The sequence below is a fragment of the Pleurodeles waltl genome, chromosome 6 (assembly GCF_031143425.1).
Source record: "Pleurodeles waltl isolate 20211129_DDA chromosome 6, aPleWal1.hap1.20221129, whole genome shotgun sequence".
NCBI classification, from domain to species: Eukaryota; Metazoa; Chordata; class Amphibia; order Caudata; family Salamandridae; genus Pleurodeles; species Pleurodeles waltl.
In genome coordinates, this window is record NC_090445.1 from 250213710 (window position 1) to 250233914 (window position 20205).

General features: G+C 45.0%; 1 protein-coding gene across 4 annotated transcripts in view; it reads left to right on the plus strand.

Moving 5' to 3' along the window:
- MAPT (microtubule associated protein tau) overlaps positions 1–20205 on the plus strand; it is a 755319-nt gene that overhangs the window by 455302 nt on the left and 279812 nt on the right. For all 4 annotated transcript variants that reach the window (XM_069238040.1, XM_069238043.1, XM_069238041.1 and 1 more), the window contains one exon: positions 10711–10764. In XM_069238040.1, the coding sequence (XP_069094141.1) occupies positions 10711–10764 (54 nt within the window). The remainder of the gene's footprint in view (positions 1–10710; positions 10765–20205) is intronic.

A 20205-nucleotide genomic window follows, 5' to 3' on the forward strand; every position in this document is an offset into this window, starting at 1 on the left:
CTGCAATCTGAATCCGCAGGACACACCTGATGGACAGAACTGGACAAAGATACCCGTCGCTAAAAGGTACTCTGCACCCTCAGCCCCTGGCCTTGGGGAATCCAAACTTTAGTGCAGCAACACCCATAAGCCAGCCCTCCTCCATGTCCAGCATGTGCTTTTCCGGAATCGACCCCCTGGACCTAGCATGCTGCACCTACGTGACCCCTATGGTCCCCCTTAGAGAAGCATTGGGAGCCCAACGCTGTGTTTACACACTGCCGCCCCTGCACCGCCAAAGGTGTGTGTATGGTGCTGACCTGTGGACTGTCCCTTCCCCCCCAGTGCTCTCCTAAACCCCCCAGGTCTGCCCTCCAAAGTCACGGGTACTTACCTGCAAGCAGGCCTGAATCCGAGTGCCCCCAGCCTCCATAGGAGCCCTTGTTAAATTTGCCTCATCTTTGACCTCTGCACCTGGCCGGCCCCATGTTGCTGGTGGTGGGTGTTTGGGGTTAACTTGAACCCCAACCAGTGGACTTCCTAACCCCTGGAGATTGGAACTGTAAGTCTAACAGATTATTGCTATTTATTCGAAAACCGTTTAACTTGCCAATTCTAAACAAACTGGTATTGATACATCTGTTGGATACTTACTTGCATATGTACTTACCTGCAACTTGAATCTTCCGGTTCTAGAAATAAAGTAACAAAATATATTTTTGCTATGTAAAAATCATTGGCCTTGAGTTAGTTAGTGAGTGTATGCTTCCGTTATTGTCTGTGTGGTACAACAAATGCTTTGTACTACCTTCTGATAAGCCTAACTGCTTGACCACACCACCACAAAAGAGAGCATTAGTATTATCTACTTTAGCCTCTGTTAAGCCTCTAGGGAACCCCTGGACTCTGTTCACACTATGTCTCATTTTAATATAGTATATACAGATCCAATTTCCTACAGCTAGTCAACATCCTTTTGGTGTTTCGAGTGTTCCACACAATCAAAATTCAAAAATAGCACACTCTTCTGCAGGTATGTAATCTCCCACAGGGAATGCCGACCGGTGTGCGGCCTACAAAGCCCATTGGTGTCCCATTGGTGCTCAGTGTCAAATATAGGCCATTCCAAGAAAAATCACAGCAGAGTCGTCTGGTAGTAGATCAAGTGGTCATAAAAACCTACTCTTCTTACCTAGTTTGCCATTCTTCCTACTTTGAGATCATTTGTGATTTCCTACTCCTCCATTCAAATTAGTGTCCATACTCTGGACCTGGTCCATGGTACTCCTATGAAGGACACTGAAAGGCCCTGGAAGATAAACAACTGCTTTGTAAGGATAATCCTTTTAATGATGACCTTTCCACATCCAAGAAGCAGAAGGGCTATGCCAAGGTTGGTGATTCGTGTTAATGAGGCAAAGGTGACCTGCTGAGCTGAGAGTAAATCTCACCCTTGTCCTTCTGAAAGCACCTGGAATTCCATCTCTTCAAGCTGTTGTCTTTCTAAATAAGGATAACTGCCATTGACATCCACCATCTAGTAGTCGGGGACTGTTTTTTCCATCTCCAGTGGGCACTATGTAACAATCAACTTCAGAAGTTATCCTTTTGATGGCTGTCATTGATGTTTACTGGTTACCATATTAATGCTTATCATATTAATCTCCTTTCAGATAATAATATTGTTAACTGAATACTTATTTGTTCTGTGTAAACTGATCTCATACCTTTGGTACTTTGCACTATATAAAAATGATAAATGGAAAATTAAAGGATACTTGGCTCCTATCAAGTAATATGTATGTAGCAGGTTGTAGGCCTGAGAGGTGAAAATGTTGATGGTATACCACATATGTGTGGCAAGGGTGTGTTAAATTTAGTCCTTCAGACTTACTACCTTGCATTTTGTATCCTGACATTTTGTGAAAATGTTCAATTCTTAAAGGTGTGCTCGGTTAGACACAGTTGTGTCTTAGTAGAACGTTGCCTGCAAAAAGGTCAATTCATGGTTTAAATGTTTTTATTTGATAGAGACATCTAGTTGCAGATGCCTTACCTTTTGAATTTCCCCAGGCATCTGGATCCAGCAATTGTTTTTGAGCAGTACCCCTGCACACCGTTAGCTGGCGTGGATTGGCTCCGTGTCCGTTGCCATCTGTGCCAAATATGACGCTGTGGGCCCTTTATAGGTGCCAACCCGGTTCGTTGACGTCTGTCCTCTTTTTTCTGCCACCCAGCTTTGATCCACAGAGAGCTACCCCTCTATCAATTCTTGACTGGCCTTTTTTGGCTTTTTGTCGAAGTTTTCTCCAGTTGTATAAATCCTGGTGCGGTGAGGATGTCCTCTGGAGGTCCTATCATTGGGTGATGTCAGTGACAGATCCACAGCTCGTGTATCTTTGGTGTCTGGAGCACGACCATGACCCGAATTCGTGCTCCTAGTGCCGGGCCATGAATCCAAAGGCTTTGAGGGAGCGTTGTCTAAAGCTGATAGCAGCCAGGTGCACAGCTCCATGTAAATGCCGATCTCAGTTGAGAGGAAGGCCTTGGGATCGGTCGTCCCAATCCAAATCCTCGGGCGTTCGGCTATGTCGAAGCATAATAAGAAGTGGAAGAAGGTGAAATGTCCTTTGACTTTACCCAGCCCTTCAGGTAATGACGTGAGGGAGAGAGAGCATCGGCGATCAAGGCCTCTATCTGCAGAGCCTGCATCTGGGCCTACTTCATGTTTCCCCAAGTTTCTGGGAGTCAGAGCGACCCCTGCCCAGCTTAAAGAATTTCATGAGGCCATGAGCCTCATCTATGCGCAGTCCAATTCTGCTGGTGCGGCTTCGGATCCCACTGAGTCGGACCGGGCCCCTTGGGGTTTCGCACCGCCCGCTTCGGCTACAAGAGACATCAATGGATCCATTCTTGGATCTGAACCGCCGCCAGCCGTACCACTTCGAACTTCCCCGGCACCTATTATGACAGCAACCCTTTCGGCGCAGCCCGTGCCCCCAGGCAGCGCCTCCCCCATTCTCATTGCCAACTTCGACATGGAGCCGGATGGGTGTCATACCACGTCAGATCCAATGCCGGCAGGTGCCTTCTGTGTTGGATCCTGAGCCTTATTATTATGGGCTAGGTTATGGTGGGGAAGGGGAGGGATTGCTGGACCCTGTAGAATACCAGCTGCAAGAGCCTATGGACTGGCATACAGACCTGGGTGAAGGCAGTGGACTGGATAGCTCTCCAGACACTCACATGCTCTCTTCCCCTACCGTGGCTATTTAGGAGGGAGCTTCATATTCAGTGGTTGTGTAGAGAACAATCGAGGTCCTGGACCTTGAGCTCCCTTTGGTGGCAGTCAGGACTAACATCCTGACAGAGGATCTTCAGCCAATGGCTTAATCCTCTGAACCCCTACTCCCCTTTAATGAAGTCCTTACAGACTTCTTTCCGGATACTCGGTCCAAACCCAGCACAGGACCTCCTGTGAACAGGACTGTTGCCCACCGCCATCACCATGCATCTGCTGACCCAGGTTTCCAAATGCAACTCTTCACCCCTGAGATTTTTGTTATCCAAGACTCTACTTCCCAGGGCGCGGTCCCTTCTGCACCCCTGGAGAGGGAATCCAAGAGGCGGGAGACACCTGTGCAGAAGATGTTTTCTTCTGCCAGTCTGCCATTGCAGTCCATGAACACTGCATGCCTTTTGGGCCGTTATTCCAACACATTGTGCGATTTGGTTGTACAGGTATTGCCACAGGTCCGAGAAGAGGCCTGGGCTGTACTTTCTCAAGCAGTTGCTGATGGGAGAGGGGCAACAAAGTGCATGATCTGATGTGGACTGAACACAACTGACTCACTGGGCAGAGCGGTTGCATCAGCATTGGCCCTGAGGCACCACACATGGTTGAGGAAGTGTGGCTTTTCGGGGATGTTCAAGCTAACCTTATGGACATGCCCTTTGATGGCACCCATGTCTTCAGAAAGAAAGCAGACTCGCGCTCAAGCGCTTCAAGGATTCTCATGCTACAGCCAGGTCCTTGGGCCTCGCTGTGGCCCCTCATTCACCTTTGTCTGCTTTTCACCCCTTTTGTGGCTGCATAAGGGGTGCCCATCCACATCTGTTCCCCTTCAGCCACCACACCATGCAGGCTGTCCAGCCTTTGCATGTCCGGGGATGTGGGATCCACCATCCTCGTTGATCAGGGAGCCAGTGACTTGGACAGTCCACTGCCTAAACTCCCCCTTCCCCCAACATCCCCATTAATCTCCCCCCACCGCAGCTGCCTCCAAACGTTCCTAGTCTGACACTTACCCACCAGGAACTAGTTGGAGGCAGGATCCGCAATCATCTGCTCCACTGGCAGTCCATTACATCAGAGAGGTGGGTTTTGCAGATAGTCCGAAGAGGCTACTCCCTTTCCTTCAAGACTACCTCTCCATCCATGCCACCATCCTATGATCGAATGATGGAGGATTACTTGGCCCTTCTCAAAGAGGAAGTTATGGCTCTCTTGGCTAAGGGAGCCATAGAGAAAGTCCCTGCGCCAGAAGTAAGTTGTGGTTGTTATTCCTGCTACTTTCTGGTGCCCAAAAAGGGCAAGGGCCTCTGCCCTAGCCTAGACCTTTAGTCTCTCAATCTCTTTCTCAAGAAGGAGAAGTTCAAAATGCTCACTCTGGCTCAGGTTTTATCTGCCCTGGACCCAGGAAATTGGATGGTAGTGTTTCATTTCACCATATCACCGTCCTGACCGCTGACAGACGTTACTTTCAGGTCATGGTGGGCCACGGGCACCTTCAGTTCATCGTGCTCCCTTCTTGCCTTACCAGCACCTCATCGGGAGTTCACCAAGGTAATGACGGTGGTCGCAGCTCATCTGCGCAGGTCAGCAGTTTCAATCTTCCCCTACCTTGACAACTTGCTGTTGAAGGTGACTCGCCCCAGGCTCTCATCTTCCACCATCCAGACTACGGCGGACCTCCTGCATTCGCTGAGGTTCACTGTAAACATGCCAAAATCACACCTGACTCCCTCTCAGATGCTCCCTTTCATCTGAGCTGTTCTCGACAAAATGCAGTTTGGGGCATATTCTACCGAGCGGTGAGTCCAGGATATTCCAGCTGTGATAGAAGTGTTTCAACCTCTATCCTGGACCTCGGTGAGGATGACTCTGAGGCTACTGGGCCTTATGGCCTCCTACATCCTGCTGGTGACACATGCCGGATGGCATATACGGGCTCAGCAGTTGGACCTGAATTTTCAGTGGGCGCAGCGTAGGGAATCTCTCCAACACGGTCCAGATCTCGGAGAGAACTGTGCGAGATCTGTAGTGGTGGCTAACGAACCACAATTGGGCCAGAGGCAGATCCCATTACCTTCCCCAACCAGATTTAAGTGTAGTGACAGATGCCTCACTCCTGGAATGGGACGGCCACCTGGGAAAGGCCAAGATCAGAGGAGTTTGGTCTCTGGCGGAGTCCGAACTCCACATCCACCTGTTGGAGCTCTGGGAATGTGGTGTAGGTGTTAACAGATAACACCACCGCCATGTGGTACTGCAACAAACAGGGCGGAGTGCAGTCATGGACCCTATGTCAAGAGTCTCCGCGCCTCTCAACGTGGCTGGAACGTCAGGGAATTCCTATGATGGTTCAACATCTGGTGGGCTCTCTAAACGTCAGAGTGATAATGCGTAGTCGATCACAAATGGCATCTCCATCCGGAGGTAGCACAAGGTCTCTTTCAACAGTGGGGAGATCCTTGGTTAGATCTGTTCACCTCCACAGAGATTGCAACTTGTCAGCATCATTGTGCGTTGGAGTTTCCAAGGCGACTACCTCTTGGCAATGCTTTTTGTCTCGAGTGAAACTAAGGCCTCCTGTACGCCTTTCCACCCATACTGCTTCTGCCCAGAGCTCTCAATAAGATCAAGAACAACCTGGCCCAAGTAATCCTTGTGGCTCAGGAATAGGCATGAAGTGTCGGGTATCCTGAGCTATTGAGCACGGCTATCGATCCTCCAATTAGACTGCCCCTTTGGGAGGATCTTCTCTCACAGCTGTAGGGGAGGGTTCTACACCAGAACCGGTCCAGTCTCCGCCTTCTTGCTTGGAGATTGAGCGGCAGTAGTTGACATCTTTTGACCTTCCGCCCAAACTCCTCTTTAATGTTATCTTGGCAGGCAGGCGTCCCTCCACCAAAACGGTATACTCCCTGCTTAATTTGTAAATAAAAAGGTGCCGTGCCCAAAGCCCTCCTCTTAAACACGCGGCTGCTGCAATTAAATGTGTGAACATGGAATACTGAGGCGGCGTAATCCTGAAGCCATCTCGGGCCTTTTCAAACCATATAAAGCCACTCCCTGCCCCTCCCACTCTCTCTTGCAGCTTTCTACTTTATCCCTTTATGATGCTTTTTCATTTTTCCCTTTGTCCGTCTTTCCCATATGTGTCTTTTGCTCGCAGCAAATGCTTGAGGCCGAAGAATAAGCTCTGGCCCTCAAAAATAAGTGCCAGTGCTCAGCACCGGAAACAAGCACAAATTAAGCACTGGGTATACTCCTTTTGTTGGAAGAAATTTGTGGCATGGTACACAGAAAAGTCTGTTGAACTCCTTTCTGCCCTTCTTTCTGAGGTTCTCTTGTTCATACTTTCTCTAGCCCAGCAGGGCTCTGCAATGGGCACTCTCAAAGGTTACTTATCTGCTATATCTGTGTTTTTGAGGTTGCCTGGTCAGCCTTTCTTGTTTAACCCCTTCGCTGCCAGGCTTTTCCCCCTCAGGTGGCAAGCCTTTTTTTGGCTATTTGGGGCAGTTTGCGCTTAGGCCCTCATAACTTTTTGTCCACATGAGCTACCCATGCCAAATTTGCGTCCTTTTTTTCCAACATCCTAGGGATTCTAGCTGTACCCAGGCTTTAGGGGTTCCTCTGAAGGAGACCAAGAAATTAGCCAAAATACAGCAACATTTTCGTTTTTTTCAAAAAAATGGGGAAAAAGAGCTGCTGAAGAAGGCTTGTGGTTTTTATCCCTGAAAATGCTATCAAGAAAGGGGTTGCGGTGCTAAAATCACAAGCTTCCCAGCTTTCAGAGACAGGCAGACTTGAATCAGAAAACTCAATTTTTCAACACAATTTGGGCATTTTACTTGGACATTCCCCATTTTTACTATTTTTTGTGCTTTCAGCCTCCTTCCAGTTAGTGACAGAAATGGGTGTGAAACCAATGTTGGATCCCAGAAATCTATACATTTCTGAAAAGTAGATCGGCATTCAGCAAGGGGTAATTTGTGTAGACCCCACAAGGTTTTCCTACAGAAAATAACAGCTGAAATAAAAATAAAAAAATATTGAAATTGAGGTGAAAAAAATTCAATTTTTCTCAACTTTTTCCTGGGGTCAGATTTTTGAAAGCAATATACCGTTACGTCTTCTGGTTGCGGCGATATATAAGGCTTGTAGGTTCATCAAGAAACCTAGGTACCCAGAGCCAATAAATGAGCTGCACGTTGCAATGTGTTTTCATTCTATACTGGGTATACAGCAATTCATTTGCTGAAATATAAAGAGTGAAAAATAGGTATCAAGAAAACCTTTGTAGTTCCAAAATGGGCACAAGATAAGGTGTTGAGAAGCAGTGGTTATTTGCATATCTCTGAATTCCGGGGTGCCCATACTAGCATGTGAATTACAGGGCATTTCTCAAATAGACATCTTTTTTACACACTGTCTTACATTTGGAAGGAAAGAATGTAGAGAAAGACAAGGGGCAATAACACTTGTTTTGCTATTCAGTTTTCCCCCAAGTCTCACGATAAAAATGGTACCTCACTTGCGTGGGTAGGCCTAATGCTTGCGACAGGAAACGCAACATGGACACATCACTTTTTTATATTGAAATCTCACGTGTTTTTTGCAAAGTGCCTAGCTGTAGATTTTGGCCAATAGCTCAGCCGGCACCTAGGGAAACCAACAAACCCTGTGCATTTTTTAAAACTAGACACCTAAGGGAATCCAGGATGGGGTGACTTATGTGGTTCTCACCTTTGCAAACCTCCAAATCTGGCCAAAAAACCACTTTTTCATCACATTTCAGTGACAGAAAGTTCGGGAATCTGAGAGGAGCCACAAATTTCCTTCCACCTAACGTTACCCCAAGTCTCCTGATAAAAATGATACCCCACTTGTGTGGGTAGGCCTAATGGCCACGAAAGGAAATGCCCCAAACACTATGTGGACACATCAAAATGATCAAATACTAAACTACCTGTTTTTGCAGGGGACCTACATTTTTGGTCCTGGGCTCAACAGCCATATAGGGAAACCTACCAAACCCACACATTTCCGAAAACTAGACACCCAAGGGAATCCAGGGAGGTGTGACTTGCGTGGATCCCCCAATGTTTTCCTACCCAGAATCCTCAGCAAACCTTAAATTTAGCTATAAAAAATCACATTTTTCCCACATCTCTGTGTGGGATCATTTCACCAGGACCAATTTCCTACCACCCAATGTTCCCCTCAGTCTCCCGGTAAACATGATACCTCACTTGTGTAGGTGAGCCAAGTGCCTGTGACAGGGAAGAGCCAAAAACATGTTGATACTGAGGGGAAACCAAAGCGGGTTCAAAAGGGCAGTTTGGAAAAAAACATTTTTAGGCTGACAAGTGGGGCAGAATTTTTATTGGTATAGATGAGACAATGCTGGGTGGTAGGAATTTTGTGGATTCCTGCAGATTCCGGAAGGTTTCATCACAAAAATGTGGGAAAATGTGTGATTTCCAGCAAAGTTGGAGGTTTGCAGGGCATTGTGGGTAAGAAAATGGTGCAGGGTGCATGTGAAGCACACCACTCTGGACTCACCCAATTCAGATGTGTCTAGGTCTTGTGGATTTTTCTATATGGCAACGTGCCAAAGTCCAAAAAGTGCATCCCTCACCATTCCAAGTGGGACGATTTTGAGAGTTAGCCAAGCTCTCATGGCCCAAATGTAAAACCAAAACCCCAAATTATCAAATGTCCTCTTGCTTGCTGTGGGATAAGATGTTTTGGTGTGCAGGGGGAGAGTTGAAAGACTGTTACCCCCTTCAGTTGAGGTGGGGGCATAACCATGCCCATACTGGTTGGCAGCCACAACAACACTATTTGTTTTTTTTAATTCCTTGGCATCTAGTAGACACTGACACCAGGCACAAAGTGGGGGTACAAATGACAGAAAGGTGCCACTGTCAGGTGGCAACGTGCGAATCCGTTCACCAAATACTACTGTCTGGACTGTCAGGTCTGTAGGGACGGGTACTTTGTCCGTTCAATCCTGCAGGACTTTCTGGTTTGAGCTTAGTTCACAGACCCACCTCCGGGGATGGTATTGCTTGGGTATCTATTCAAAAGGTAAGGAATATGCAACTAGAAGTCTCTATCAGATGAACAAGTTCATCTTCAGTAGCATCTTATCCAATCGAGACATATTTTGGGTGCAAATTCCGTTCCGAATCACCCATCATCCCCGCTCTGTGAACTTATTTCTAGGGACAAGAACGCCCCTTTTAGGGACTAAGGGCCAGATGTAGCAAGTTTGCAAATTCCGACTTGCAATTTGCAAGTCCATCCGACTCGCAAATTGCAAGTCACAATTTGCAATGCAGTACGGTGTCTCAGACACCGACTGCGACTCGCTATGGGGTCGCAATGACCCACCTCATGAATATTCATGAGGTGGGTCGCAAATTGCGGCCCCATAGTGAGTATAGGCACTCGCTAACATGGAGGCCTGCTGACGTCAGCAGACCTCCATGTTCGTGACCTGCTTTTAAATAAAGCAGTTTTTTTTTTTTAAGTGTAGCCTTACAGGAAAACGAGCTGCACTTAAAAAAAATACGAAACCTTTAGTTTCGGTATTTTTTCAGGGCAGGGAGTGGTCCCTTGGACCACTCCCTGCCCTGAAAAAATATTTTTGGGTCCAGTCACAAACTGGAAGGGGTCCCATGGGGACCCCTTCCAATTTGCGAGTGGGTTACCATCCACTTGAAGTGGATGGTAACTGCGATGCCATTTGCGACCACGTACGCGGTCGCAAATGGTATTGCATCCCACTGCGACTCGCAAATAGGAAGGGAACACCCCTTCCTATTTGCGAGTCGGAAATGCATATTGCAAGTCGGTAACGACTCGCAATATGCATTTCTGCATAGCAAACCCACGTTTGCGAGTCGCAAACGGCGATTTTCGACGTTTGCGAGTCGCAAATGGTTTGTTACATCTGGCCCTTAGTTTTGACGCACCAGTGGTCAGTGTTCTTCATGGCACTGCACTTCTGGCATGGAAAGTCATGGAAAAAAACTGACTTCAGCACGCCGGGGTGGCACCTAAATAGGATAGACCCGCAACATCATATCCGGCGCAGACAACACTGATGATGGACTTGGTGTTGATCAACGCCACCTAATTATGAGCAGGGGTACTGCTCAAGAAAAATCTCCAGATCCTCGCCTGTGGAAATTGAAACGGTAAGGAATCTACAACTAGAATATGTCTCTACCAGATAATGCATTACCAAAGGTAAGTAACTTGTTTGATGAATTCCCAAGATTTTGATTTTAGCCATGGACAGAGTGTGACTTATGCAGTTACCCATAAAGAGCATTGTGTTCCATTAACCCATTACGATTCACCCACTTAAGAATTTTTTTTGAATTGGCGGCAAAAGATTGAGTGACAGTAAACTTTATATTTTTCTTTTCTAGCTATAAGGAAGGATCAGAAGAAGTTGCCTACTGCTATGGGAAAGTCAGATCGAGGTAATTATGGCTTTGATATCTCAGAATAATGTTTGAAATGTGGAAACGTGTAATCTGAATTATGTACATAATTTTCTAATGCACAATAGATAATCTAATTGGTATTGGACTTTGCAGCTTATTGCATTATGATATTCTATATTTTCCCGTGAATCAGCTCTTAAGTAGTTTGCATGGCAGGCATTTGTCTTAGAAGTACCTTTGTGCATACTCTTCAGCCATCCTCCTGTTTTAATTTAAGGCTCGTATTGCCCCCTTCCCTTTTAGTCCTTTCCATTGAAAACCGTTTCAAGTACCATACCTATACATTTTGGACTAAAAATGTTTATATTGCTTTTCCTCCTCCCGGGTTGAGAGGAAATCAGTGGGTGTGGTGATAGAAAGTTTGGAATTTCAGATACATCCTTAGTACGTTTTCAATAATTTTATGTGACATTTTGATACTGTTTCTCTACTTCATGAGTGTCTCTTTCCGATGTGTACTGTAGCATCCAGACTTGGACTCAGTTAAATACATTTGCTCGTATTGGTGACCTGTGCTCATTGATGTCTATTATATTTGCAGGACTTGCATGGATTTGTAGTATATTTGCAGTACTTTAAGGGATTCTATAAGAAATTGATAGGCTCTTTGTCAGCAGTGATGTACTGACGTTTGTGTTAACTTTCAGGTTATTTTTTACCTTTTTGTGAATGAAGACTAAAGCTGCTTTCCATCTGGCTAACATAAAACCAGTGTATTTTTTGTTTTAATATTTTTCACGTTTATTATGCGACTCCTTAACTCGAAACGTAATGTGTTATTGTATCAGCAATGTAGCTTAAAAGATAAAAAGTTACTTGGTTATGTAACAACCTTTTTGGTGGTTAATTTATCCATCTTGCGGATTCCTCACCTTCCGAATATCCACAGATGCTAGACTGTATCTGGATTTTTTAAAATATTTATCTTCTGCCTGCAGGTGGCGCTTGCTCAATCGCACTGCACAGGTGTGCAATCATTAGAGTCATATTGTGCCACCCTGTCTTTTTCATTTTTTTCGAGCCCTGAGAGGCAGAAATAAGGGTAACTACAGATGATAAGATAAACTTGAAACCTATTAATTAATACCAGTAGCCATAGTTGAGAATGGGGAGTAGGCCGGACCAGTGAGGAATCTGCAGGTGGATAGTATGTCCACCAGAAAGATCGTTACCATTGGTTAGTATTTTTTTCTTCTAGAGGATACTTCAACCTGCAGATTCCTCAGTTTCTGAATAGATACCATAGCAGCACCTCCTCTCAAATGGGGAACCGGGAAGAGTGATCAAATGTGGAAATCCAGCAGCATAGCTCGCGAAAAATAACAATCAATTCTAACTTCTGTGGACAGTCCAAAAACTAGTGTTTTGCAAAAGTGTGAAGGGAAGCCCATTTTTGCAGGGAGACAGATCTCAGCCATGGGGATAACTCTGGGTAGTGCTGAAGTTGAAGACTTCTTAGTGGTGGAATGAGCGTAGATTCTCACAGGTGGTTTCTTTTTGGACAGTCTATAACATAATATAAAGCACAAGATGATTCAGCATGAAAAGGTCCTCTTTTGAACCGCATTGCCATTTTAGCTTCCTGCATGTCCAACGAAGAGCTGGTCATCAGACCTACTGTCCCTTGTCTTTATCAAAGTAATAATTGCTCCATGAGGATCCAGTCGATTCAGTCTCTTATCCTTTTGGTGCGATGAGGCAGGGGGAAAAGTGTCAGAAGGTTAATGGATTGTCCCAGAGGGAAGGGCATCTTAGTTAGGAAAGCCTCTTAAGTCCTCAAGACCATTTTGGTTAGAAGTACGTGAAGGGAATGCAAAAACACAGCATCTGCAACTCTCTGACACGTCTCACAAAAGTGATGACCTCAAGAAAAACAGTCTTGTAAGTTTAAAACCTCAACTGGCAAACTTAAATGGGGTGACCAGCCGTCCCGAATTTGCGGGACAGTCCCGATTTTTACCTGCTGTCCTGACAAATTTCAATTAATTTAGCTTGTGCCCCGATTCTCAGGGCAACTGAAAACAGTGGGAGGCACCTTTTATGCGTTCTAACGCAATACTGTTTAGCAACTGTAATCAGAAAGCAATTTAATGAGCAGGTAAGATGCTGGGCTTAAAAAAGCATTTTATTTCTTCAGTACTTCGTTGTTTGTGTTGTCATTCTGTGCCCCTGGAAGGATGTAAAACTGTAGTCATTCTTTTTGTGAAATGTTCGGGTTTTTTGTTTTAAACATCTGGTCACCCTAAGCTTAGGTAAATGCCTCTTTTTGCATGAAAACGCCTATTTTTATAATGCTTGATTTTCCTCAAGTGCTTTCAGATACTTGTAAATCAAGGGCCTGATTTACAAAGGTAAACTAAACATTTTGTTAAAATGTATTATTTTTTTGCAATTCAAAAAGGAGTTTTACGAGTAGTATCTTTACAACTGTGGAGTCTTCTCGCTCGTGGTGGAGACCCCACACATAAAAAGATAGGCAGTCGTTAAGATACAACTCATAAAATTCCTTTGTGAATTGCAAAAGTGTAGGTTTACCTTTGTGAATCAAGTCCCAAGTGTGTACATCAATGAAAACAGGGAAAATTATTGGTTAACTTATTAGAGGATGGAAGAGCACTTACTGGGTTTTCTGCGACAAACTGGAGCTCACTTGAACCCATTTAGAGATAGGCACAAATGGACTTGTGCACAGCCGCTGCATTTGAAAGCAATTCACTGAGAGTGGTAAGGCCAACTATCTGATGACAGCATAATGGCTAGACCCCAATGCCTTTATTCGGGAAGATAGTTCAAGTGGTTGTTGCAGAAGGAACTGGACAAGTATTGATGAACAACAAAATATACTAGTCGGTTGAATTTTCCGGTGCCTGCAAATATCAAGGGGAGCTAGGCAATCTTTGTGATAAGTATTTGTGGTGTCCTTGAAAACAGCAGCCATGTACTACTGTGAGCTCACTGAAATGACAAGTACTTTATTTTTATCAGTTTACATTTCAGTTATTGATTGCTCTTGAATGGTGTTGTGAGGTAAATGTCTAGATGAAACAGTGCATGTATGTCTCATGATAAATATAATGGGTAAGCTGTGTTATTCTACTTGTATGAGATCAAATACTTTGATTACAACTAACTTATGAAAATACTCTAACTTCTCTGTATCTGTGCGTCACTTACATGCATTAGAGGCCGCATTTATCAGTAGTGCAAATACATGTACTGGCACCCCTGCCGTACAACGTAATAGATGTCTCTAGTCTAGGAACCAGCAACAATGGGAAACGCACTGGCTTTAAAAAGCACCATTCACTAAAACATGTTGGTTGGACTTACTTGTCACTGCACCCACATTATTCGTGCCACCTGCCTTGTATTTTCAACTGCTCACAGAATAATGAAGTTCACAGGTGTGGGACATGAAGATATAACTCCCATAATGCCTCTGTGCACTAGAAAGACAGGCGTTTTACACCAGCATAGAAAAAGACTTTTAACCATTTGATAAAGACGAGATGATGAAACGCGTTATGGAGCTTGATTTATGTTGTTTAAGTAACGCTGCCTGCCATTAAATCAACTTGCTAAAGAATTCCCGGGAGTGCAGTGTTTTTCTCTTGGGCGATTCTATATAAAGGGTTGTGGTCTTAACCCTTACACCAGCACCAGCAGCTAGAGTGCTTTGCTTTAAAGACTGCTTTGAGGTTTAATATATATATATATATATATATATATATATATATATATGTTCGGTTCCATGTGTAGTTGCAGATACACATGCTGTGCACATCCCGCCATCTGGTGTTGGGCTCGGAGTGTTACAAGTTGTTTTTCTTCGAAGAAGTCTTTTCGAGTCACGAGATCGAGGGACTCCTCCCATTTCGGCTCCATTGCGCATGGGCGTCGACTCCATCTTAGATTGGTTTTTTTCCGCCATCGGGTTCGGACGTGTTCCTTTTCGCTCCGTGTTTCGGGTCGGAAAGTTAGTTAGAATCTCGGAAAAATCATCGGTATTGTTTGCGTTCGGTATCGGGTTAGCTATAACAGATCGACACCGACTTTTGAAGAGCTCCGGTGGCCCTTCGGGGTTTTTTCGATCCCCCCGTCGGGGCCTGGTCGGCCCGGCCACGTATCTCTTCAAGGCTGATGGAACGGACCCCATTCCGCTTCTGCCCAAAATGCCATAACAAGTATCCATATACAGATCAGCATCTGGTCTGTAACTTGTGTCTGTCTCCAGAGCACAAGGAGGATACCTGTGAAGCCTGTCGAGCGTTTCGGTCGAGGAAGGCATTAAGAGACCGAAGAGCAAGAAGACTGCAGATGGTGTTGGCGCCGACAGGACAAGGGCGTTTCCAGGAGGAAGAAGAAAGCTTCTCCATCCATGAATCGGACTCGGACGAGCTCGATCCCGAAGAAACGCCGAAAACCGTGAGTATGACGTCGAAACATAAAACTCACGAGAAGACAACAAAAGCCCAGGGGACGCCACCGCCAACAGGCCATGGCTTAACCCGAAAAATAGGTGACCGATCATCGGCACCGAAAAAGGGCACGCTGGTGGCGAAGTCATCCGACTCCGGTCGAGATACCGCCACACAGCAATCTCGGGCTCGAGATAGTGGCTCCAAGCAGGTTCGGCACTGAGACAGCGGCACCGAAATGAGTCGGCACCGAGAGACCACGACGCCGAAAACAAAAAAGGTTTCGTCGGAACCGAAAAAAGTAGCCGAAAAGGTTTCGATACAGAAACATCCGGCTTCGGAACCGAAATCAAGTTCCTACACAGAGGAACAAGGACTGTCCTCACAAATGAAAATACATAGATTTGGACATGAATTAGAGACAATGGAGCCAGACTACACCCAAAGACGGCTCCACATCAAAAAAGAAACGGGAAAGATCAGCACTCTCCCTCCTATTAGGATGAAACGCAAACTTGCCTTCCAGGAGAAAGACAAGCAGCCACAGGCAAAACTGGCTAAACAGGTAACCCTGCCACCATCTCCACAATGCTCTCCGCAACCATCACCGGTAGCCACTCCACCTATGATACAATCCCCGACCCACACAGGGATGAGTCAAGATGACCCTGACGCATGGGACCTTTATGATGCACCAGTGTCAGATAATAGTCCTGACTGTTATCCAGCTAGACCATCGCCACCAGAAGATAGTATAGCCTACGCACAAGTGGTGTCGAGGGCAGCGACATTTCATAATGTCAGCCTACATGCAGAGCCCATTGAAGACGACTTTCTATTTAATACACTGTCGTCCACACACAGCCAGTACCAGAGTCTTCCCATGCTACCTGGAATGCTCAAACACTCCAAACAAGTGTTCAGGAGCCTGTAAGAGTGGAGAAAAAATATAAACCGCCACCAACAGACCCCGTGTACATCACACAACAGCTAACACCGGACTCAGTTGTAGTAGGGGCAGCTCGCAAGAGAGCAAACTCACATACTTCAGGAGATGCACCACCTCCAGATAAGGAAAGTCGCAAATTCGACGCAGCAGGCAAAAGGGTGGCGGCACAGGCAGCAAACCAGTGGCGTATTGCAAATTCACAGGCTTTGTTGGCCAGATACGATAGGGCTCATTGGGACGAAATGCAACATTTTATAGAACATTTGCCCAAGGAGTTCCACAAAAGAGCACAGCAAGTAGTTGAAGAAGGACAGAGTATCTCCAACAATCAGATACGGTCAGCTATGGATGCTGCAGACACAGCTGCTAGAACTGTCAACACAGCAGTGACAATAAGGAGACATGCATGGCTGCGTACATCAGGATTTAAACCAGAAATACAGCAAGCTGTGCTCAATATGCCATTTAACGGACAGCAGTTGTTTGGGCCGGAGGTGGACACTGCTATCGAAAAACTTAAGAAGGACACTGACACGGCCAAAGCCATGGGCGCACTCTACTCCCCACAGAGCAGAGGCACATTTCGAAAAACAGTTTCAAGGGCAAAGCACAGAACCCACGACCTCACAAACAAGGCCCACTTATCAGAGCCAATATCTGCGTGGAAGTTTTCGGGGACAATATAGAGGGGGACAGTTCCAAAAAAATAGAGGAAAGTTCCAAAGTCCCAAAACTCCTCAAAATAAGCAGTGACTTACAAGTCACACATCCCCAACACATAACACCTGTGAGGGGGAGACTAAGCAAGTTTTACAAACATTGGGAGGAAATAACAACAGATACTTGGGTACTGGCAATTATCCAGCATGGTTATTGCATAGAATTTCTCAAATTCCCTCCAAACGTCCCACCGAAAACACACAATATGTCAAAACAACATATAGATCTTCTAGGACTAGAAGTTCAGGCGTTGCTACAGAAAGAAGCAATAGAATTAGTACCAAACCAACAGAAAGGAACAGGAGTTTACTCTCTGTACTTTCTCATACCCAAAAAAGACAAGAGTCTGAGACCTATATTAGATCTCAGAACATTAAATACCTACATCAAATCAGATCACTTTCACATGGTGACATTACAAGACGTAATCCCACTGCTCAAACAACAAGACTACATGACAAAACTAGACCTAAAGGATGCATATTTCCATATACCGATACATCCTTCACACAGAAAGTACTTAAGGTTTGTATTCCAAGGGGTACACTACCAATTCAAGGTGTTGCCGTTCGGAATAACAACTGCGCCAAGAGTTTTTACAAAATGCCTAGCAGTCGTAGCTGCACATATCAGAAGGCAGCAAATACATGTGTTCCCGTACCTAGACGATTGGTTAATCAAAACAAACACGCTAGAACGGTGTTCACAACACACAAAGTATGTCATAGAAACCCTCCACAAACTAGGTTTCTCAATCAACTACACAAAGTCACACCTTCTGCCGTGTCAAACACAGCAATACTTAGGGGCGACAATCAACACAGCAAAAGGGATTGCCACGCCAAGCCCACAAAGGGTTCAGGCATTTCACAATGTAATACAGGCCATGTATCCAAATCAAAAAATACAAGTCAAAAAGGTGATGAAACTCCTAGGCATGATGTCCTCATGCATAGCCATTGTCCCAAACGCAAGGTTGCACATGCGGCCCTTACAACAGTGCCTAGCATCACAGTGGTCACAGGCACAGGGTCAAATTCAAGATCTGGTGTTGGTAGACCGCCAAACATACACCTCGCTTCAATGGTGGAACAGTATAAATTTAAACCAAGGGCGGCCTTTCCAAGACCCAGTGCCACAATACGTAATAACAACAGATGCCTCCATGATAGGGTGGGGAGCACACCTCAATCAGTACAGCATCCAAGGACAATGGGACACTCACCAAAAACACTTTCACATAAATCACTTAGAACTATTGGCAGTATTTCTAGTGCTGAAAGCATTTCAACCCATAATAAGCTACAAACACATTCTTGTCAAAACAGACAACATGACAATGATGTATTACCTAAACAAACAGGGAGGCACACACTCAACACAGTTGTGTCTCCTGGCACAGAAAACATGGCATTGGGCGATTCACAACCACATTCGCCTAATAGCACAATTTATTCCAGGAATTCAGAACCAGCTGGCGGACAATCTTTCTCGGGATCACCAACAGATCCACGAATGGGAGATTCACCCCCAAATACTGAATACTTACTTCCAAAGTTGGGGAACGCCACAAATAGATCTATTTGCAGCAAAGGAAAACACAAAATGCCAAAACTTCGCATCCAGGTTCCCACAAGATCAGTCTCAGGGCAATGCGTTATGGATGAGTTGGTCAGGGATATTTGCTTACGCTTTTCCCCCTCTCCCACTTTTCCATATCTAGTAAACAAGCTGAGTCAAAACAAACTCAAACTCATACTAATAGCACCGACATGGGCAAGGCAACCTTGGTACACAACACTACTAGACCTCTCAGTAATGCCTCATGTCAAACTACCAAACATACCAGATCTGTTAACTCAACACAAACAACAGATCAGACACCCAAATCCAGCATCGCTGAATCTAGCAATCTGGCTCCTGAAGTCCTAGAGTTCGGACATTTAGACCTTACACAGGAATGTATGGAGGTCATAAAACAAGCTAGGAAACCTACCACTAGACATTGCTATGCAAATAAGTGGAAAAGATTTGTCTATTACTGCCACAATAATCAAATTCAACCCTTACACGCATCTGCCAAAGACATCGTAGGATACTTACTACATTTGCAAAAATCAAAGCTAACTTTTTCTTCCATTAAAATACATCTTACAGCAATTTCAGCTTACCTGCAAATTACGCACTCAACTTCTCTATTTAGAATACCAGTCATAAAAGCATTTATGGAAGGTCTAAAGAGAATTATACCACTAAGAACACCACCAGTTCCTTCTTGGAACCTCAACATTGTCTTAACACGACTCATGGGTCCACCTTTTGAGCCCATGCACTCTTGTGAAATGCAATACTTAACATGGAAAGTTGCATTTTTAATTGCCATCACATCTTTAAGAAGAGTAAGTGAGATTCAAGCATTTACCATACAAGAACCATTTATTCAGATACACGAGCATAAAGTAGTTCTACGAACAAATCCTAAATTTTTACCAAAAGTCATATCACCGTTCCACTTAAATCAAACAGTAGAATTACCAGTGTTCTTCCCACAGCCAGACTCTGTAGCTGAAAGAGCACTACATAAATTGGACATCAAAAGAGCGTTAATGTACTACATTGACAGAACAAAGCTAATTCGCAAAACAAAACAATTATTTATTGCTTTCCAAAAACCTCATACAGGAAATCCAATTTCTAAGCAAGGCATTGCTAGATGGATAGTTAAGTGCATTCAAACCTGTTATCTTAAAGCTAAAAGAGAACTGCCTATTACACCAAAGGCACACTCAACTAGAAAGAAAGGTGCTACCATGGCCTTTCTAGGAAATATTCCAATGACAGAAATATGTAAGGCAGCTACATGGTCTATGCCTCATACATTTACCAAACACTACTGTGTAGACGTGCTAACAACACAGCAAGCCACAGTAGGCCAAGCAGTACTACGAACATTGTTTCAGACAACTTCAACTCCTACAGGCTGAACCACCGCTTTTGGGGAGATAACTGCTTACTAGTCTATGCACAGCATGTGTATCTGCAGCTACACATGCCACCGAACGGAAAATGTCACTTACCCAGTGTACATCTGTTCTTGGCATTAGTCGCTGCAGATTCACATGCGCCCACCCGCCTCCCCGGGAGCCTGTAGCCGTTTAGAAGTTGATCTTGAACATCTGTATATTTGTAAATATATACATTACTTTAAACTACATTATGTACATACGTATTCACTCCATTGCATGGGCACTATTACTAGCATATACAACTCCTACCTCACCCTCTGCGGGGGAAAACAATCTAAGATGGAGTCGACGCCCATGCGCAATG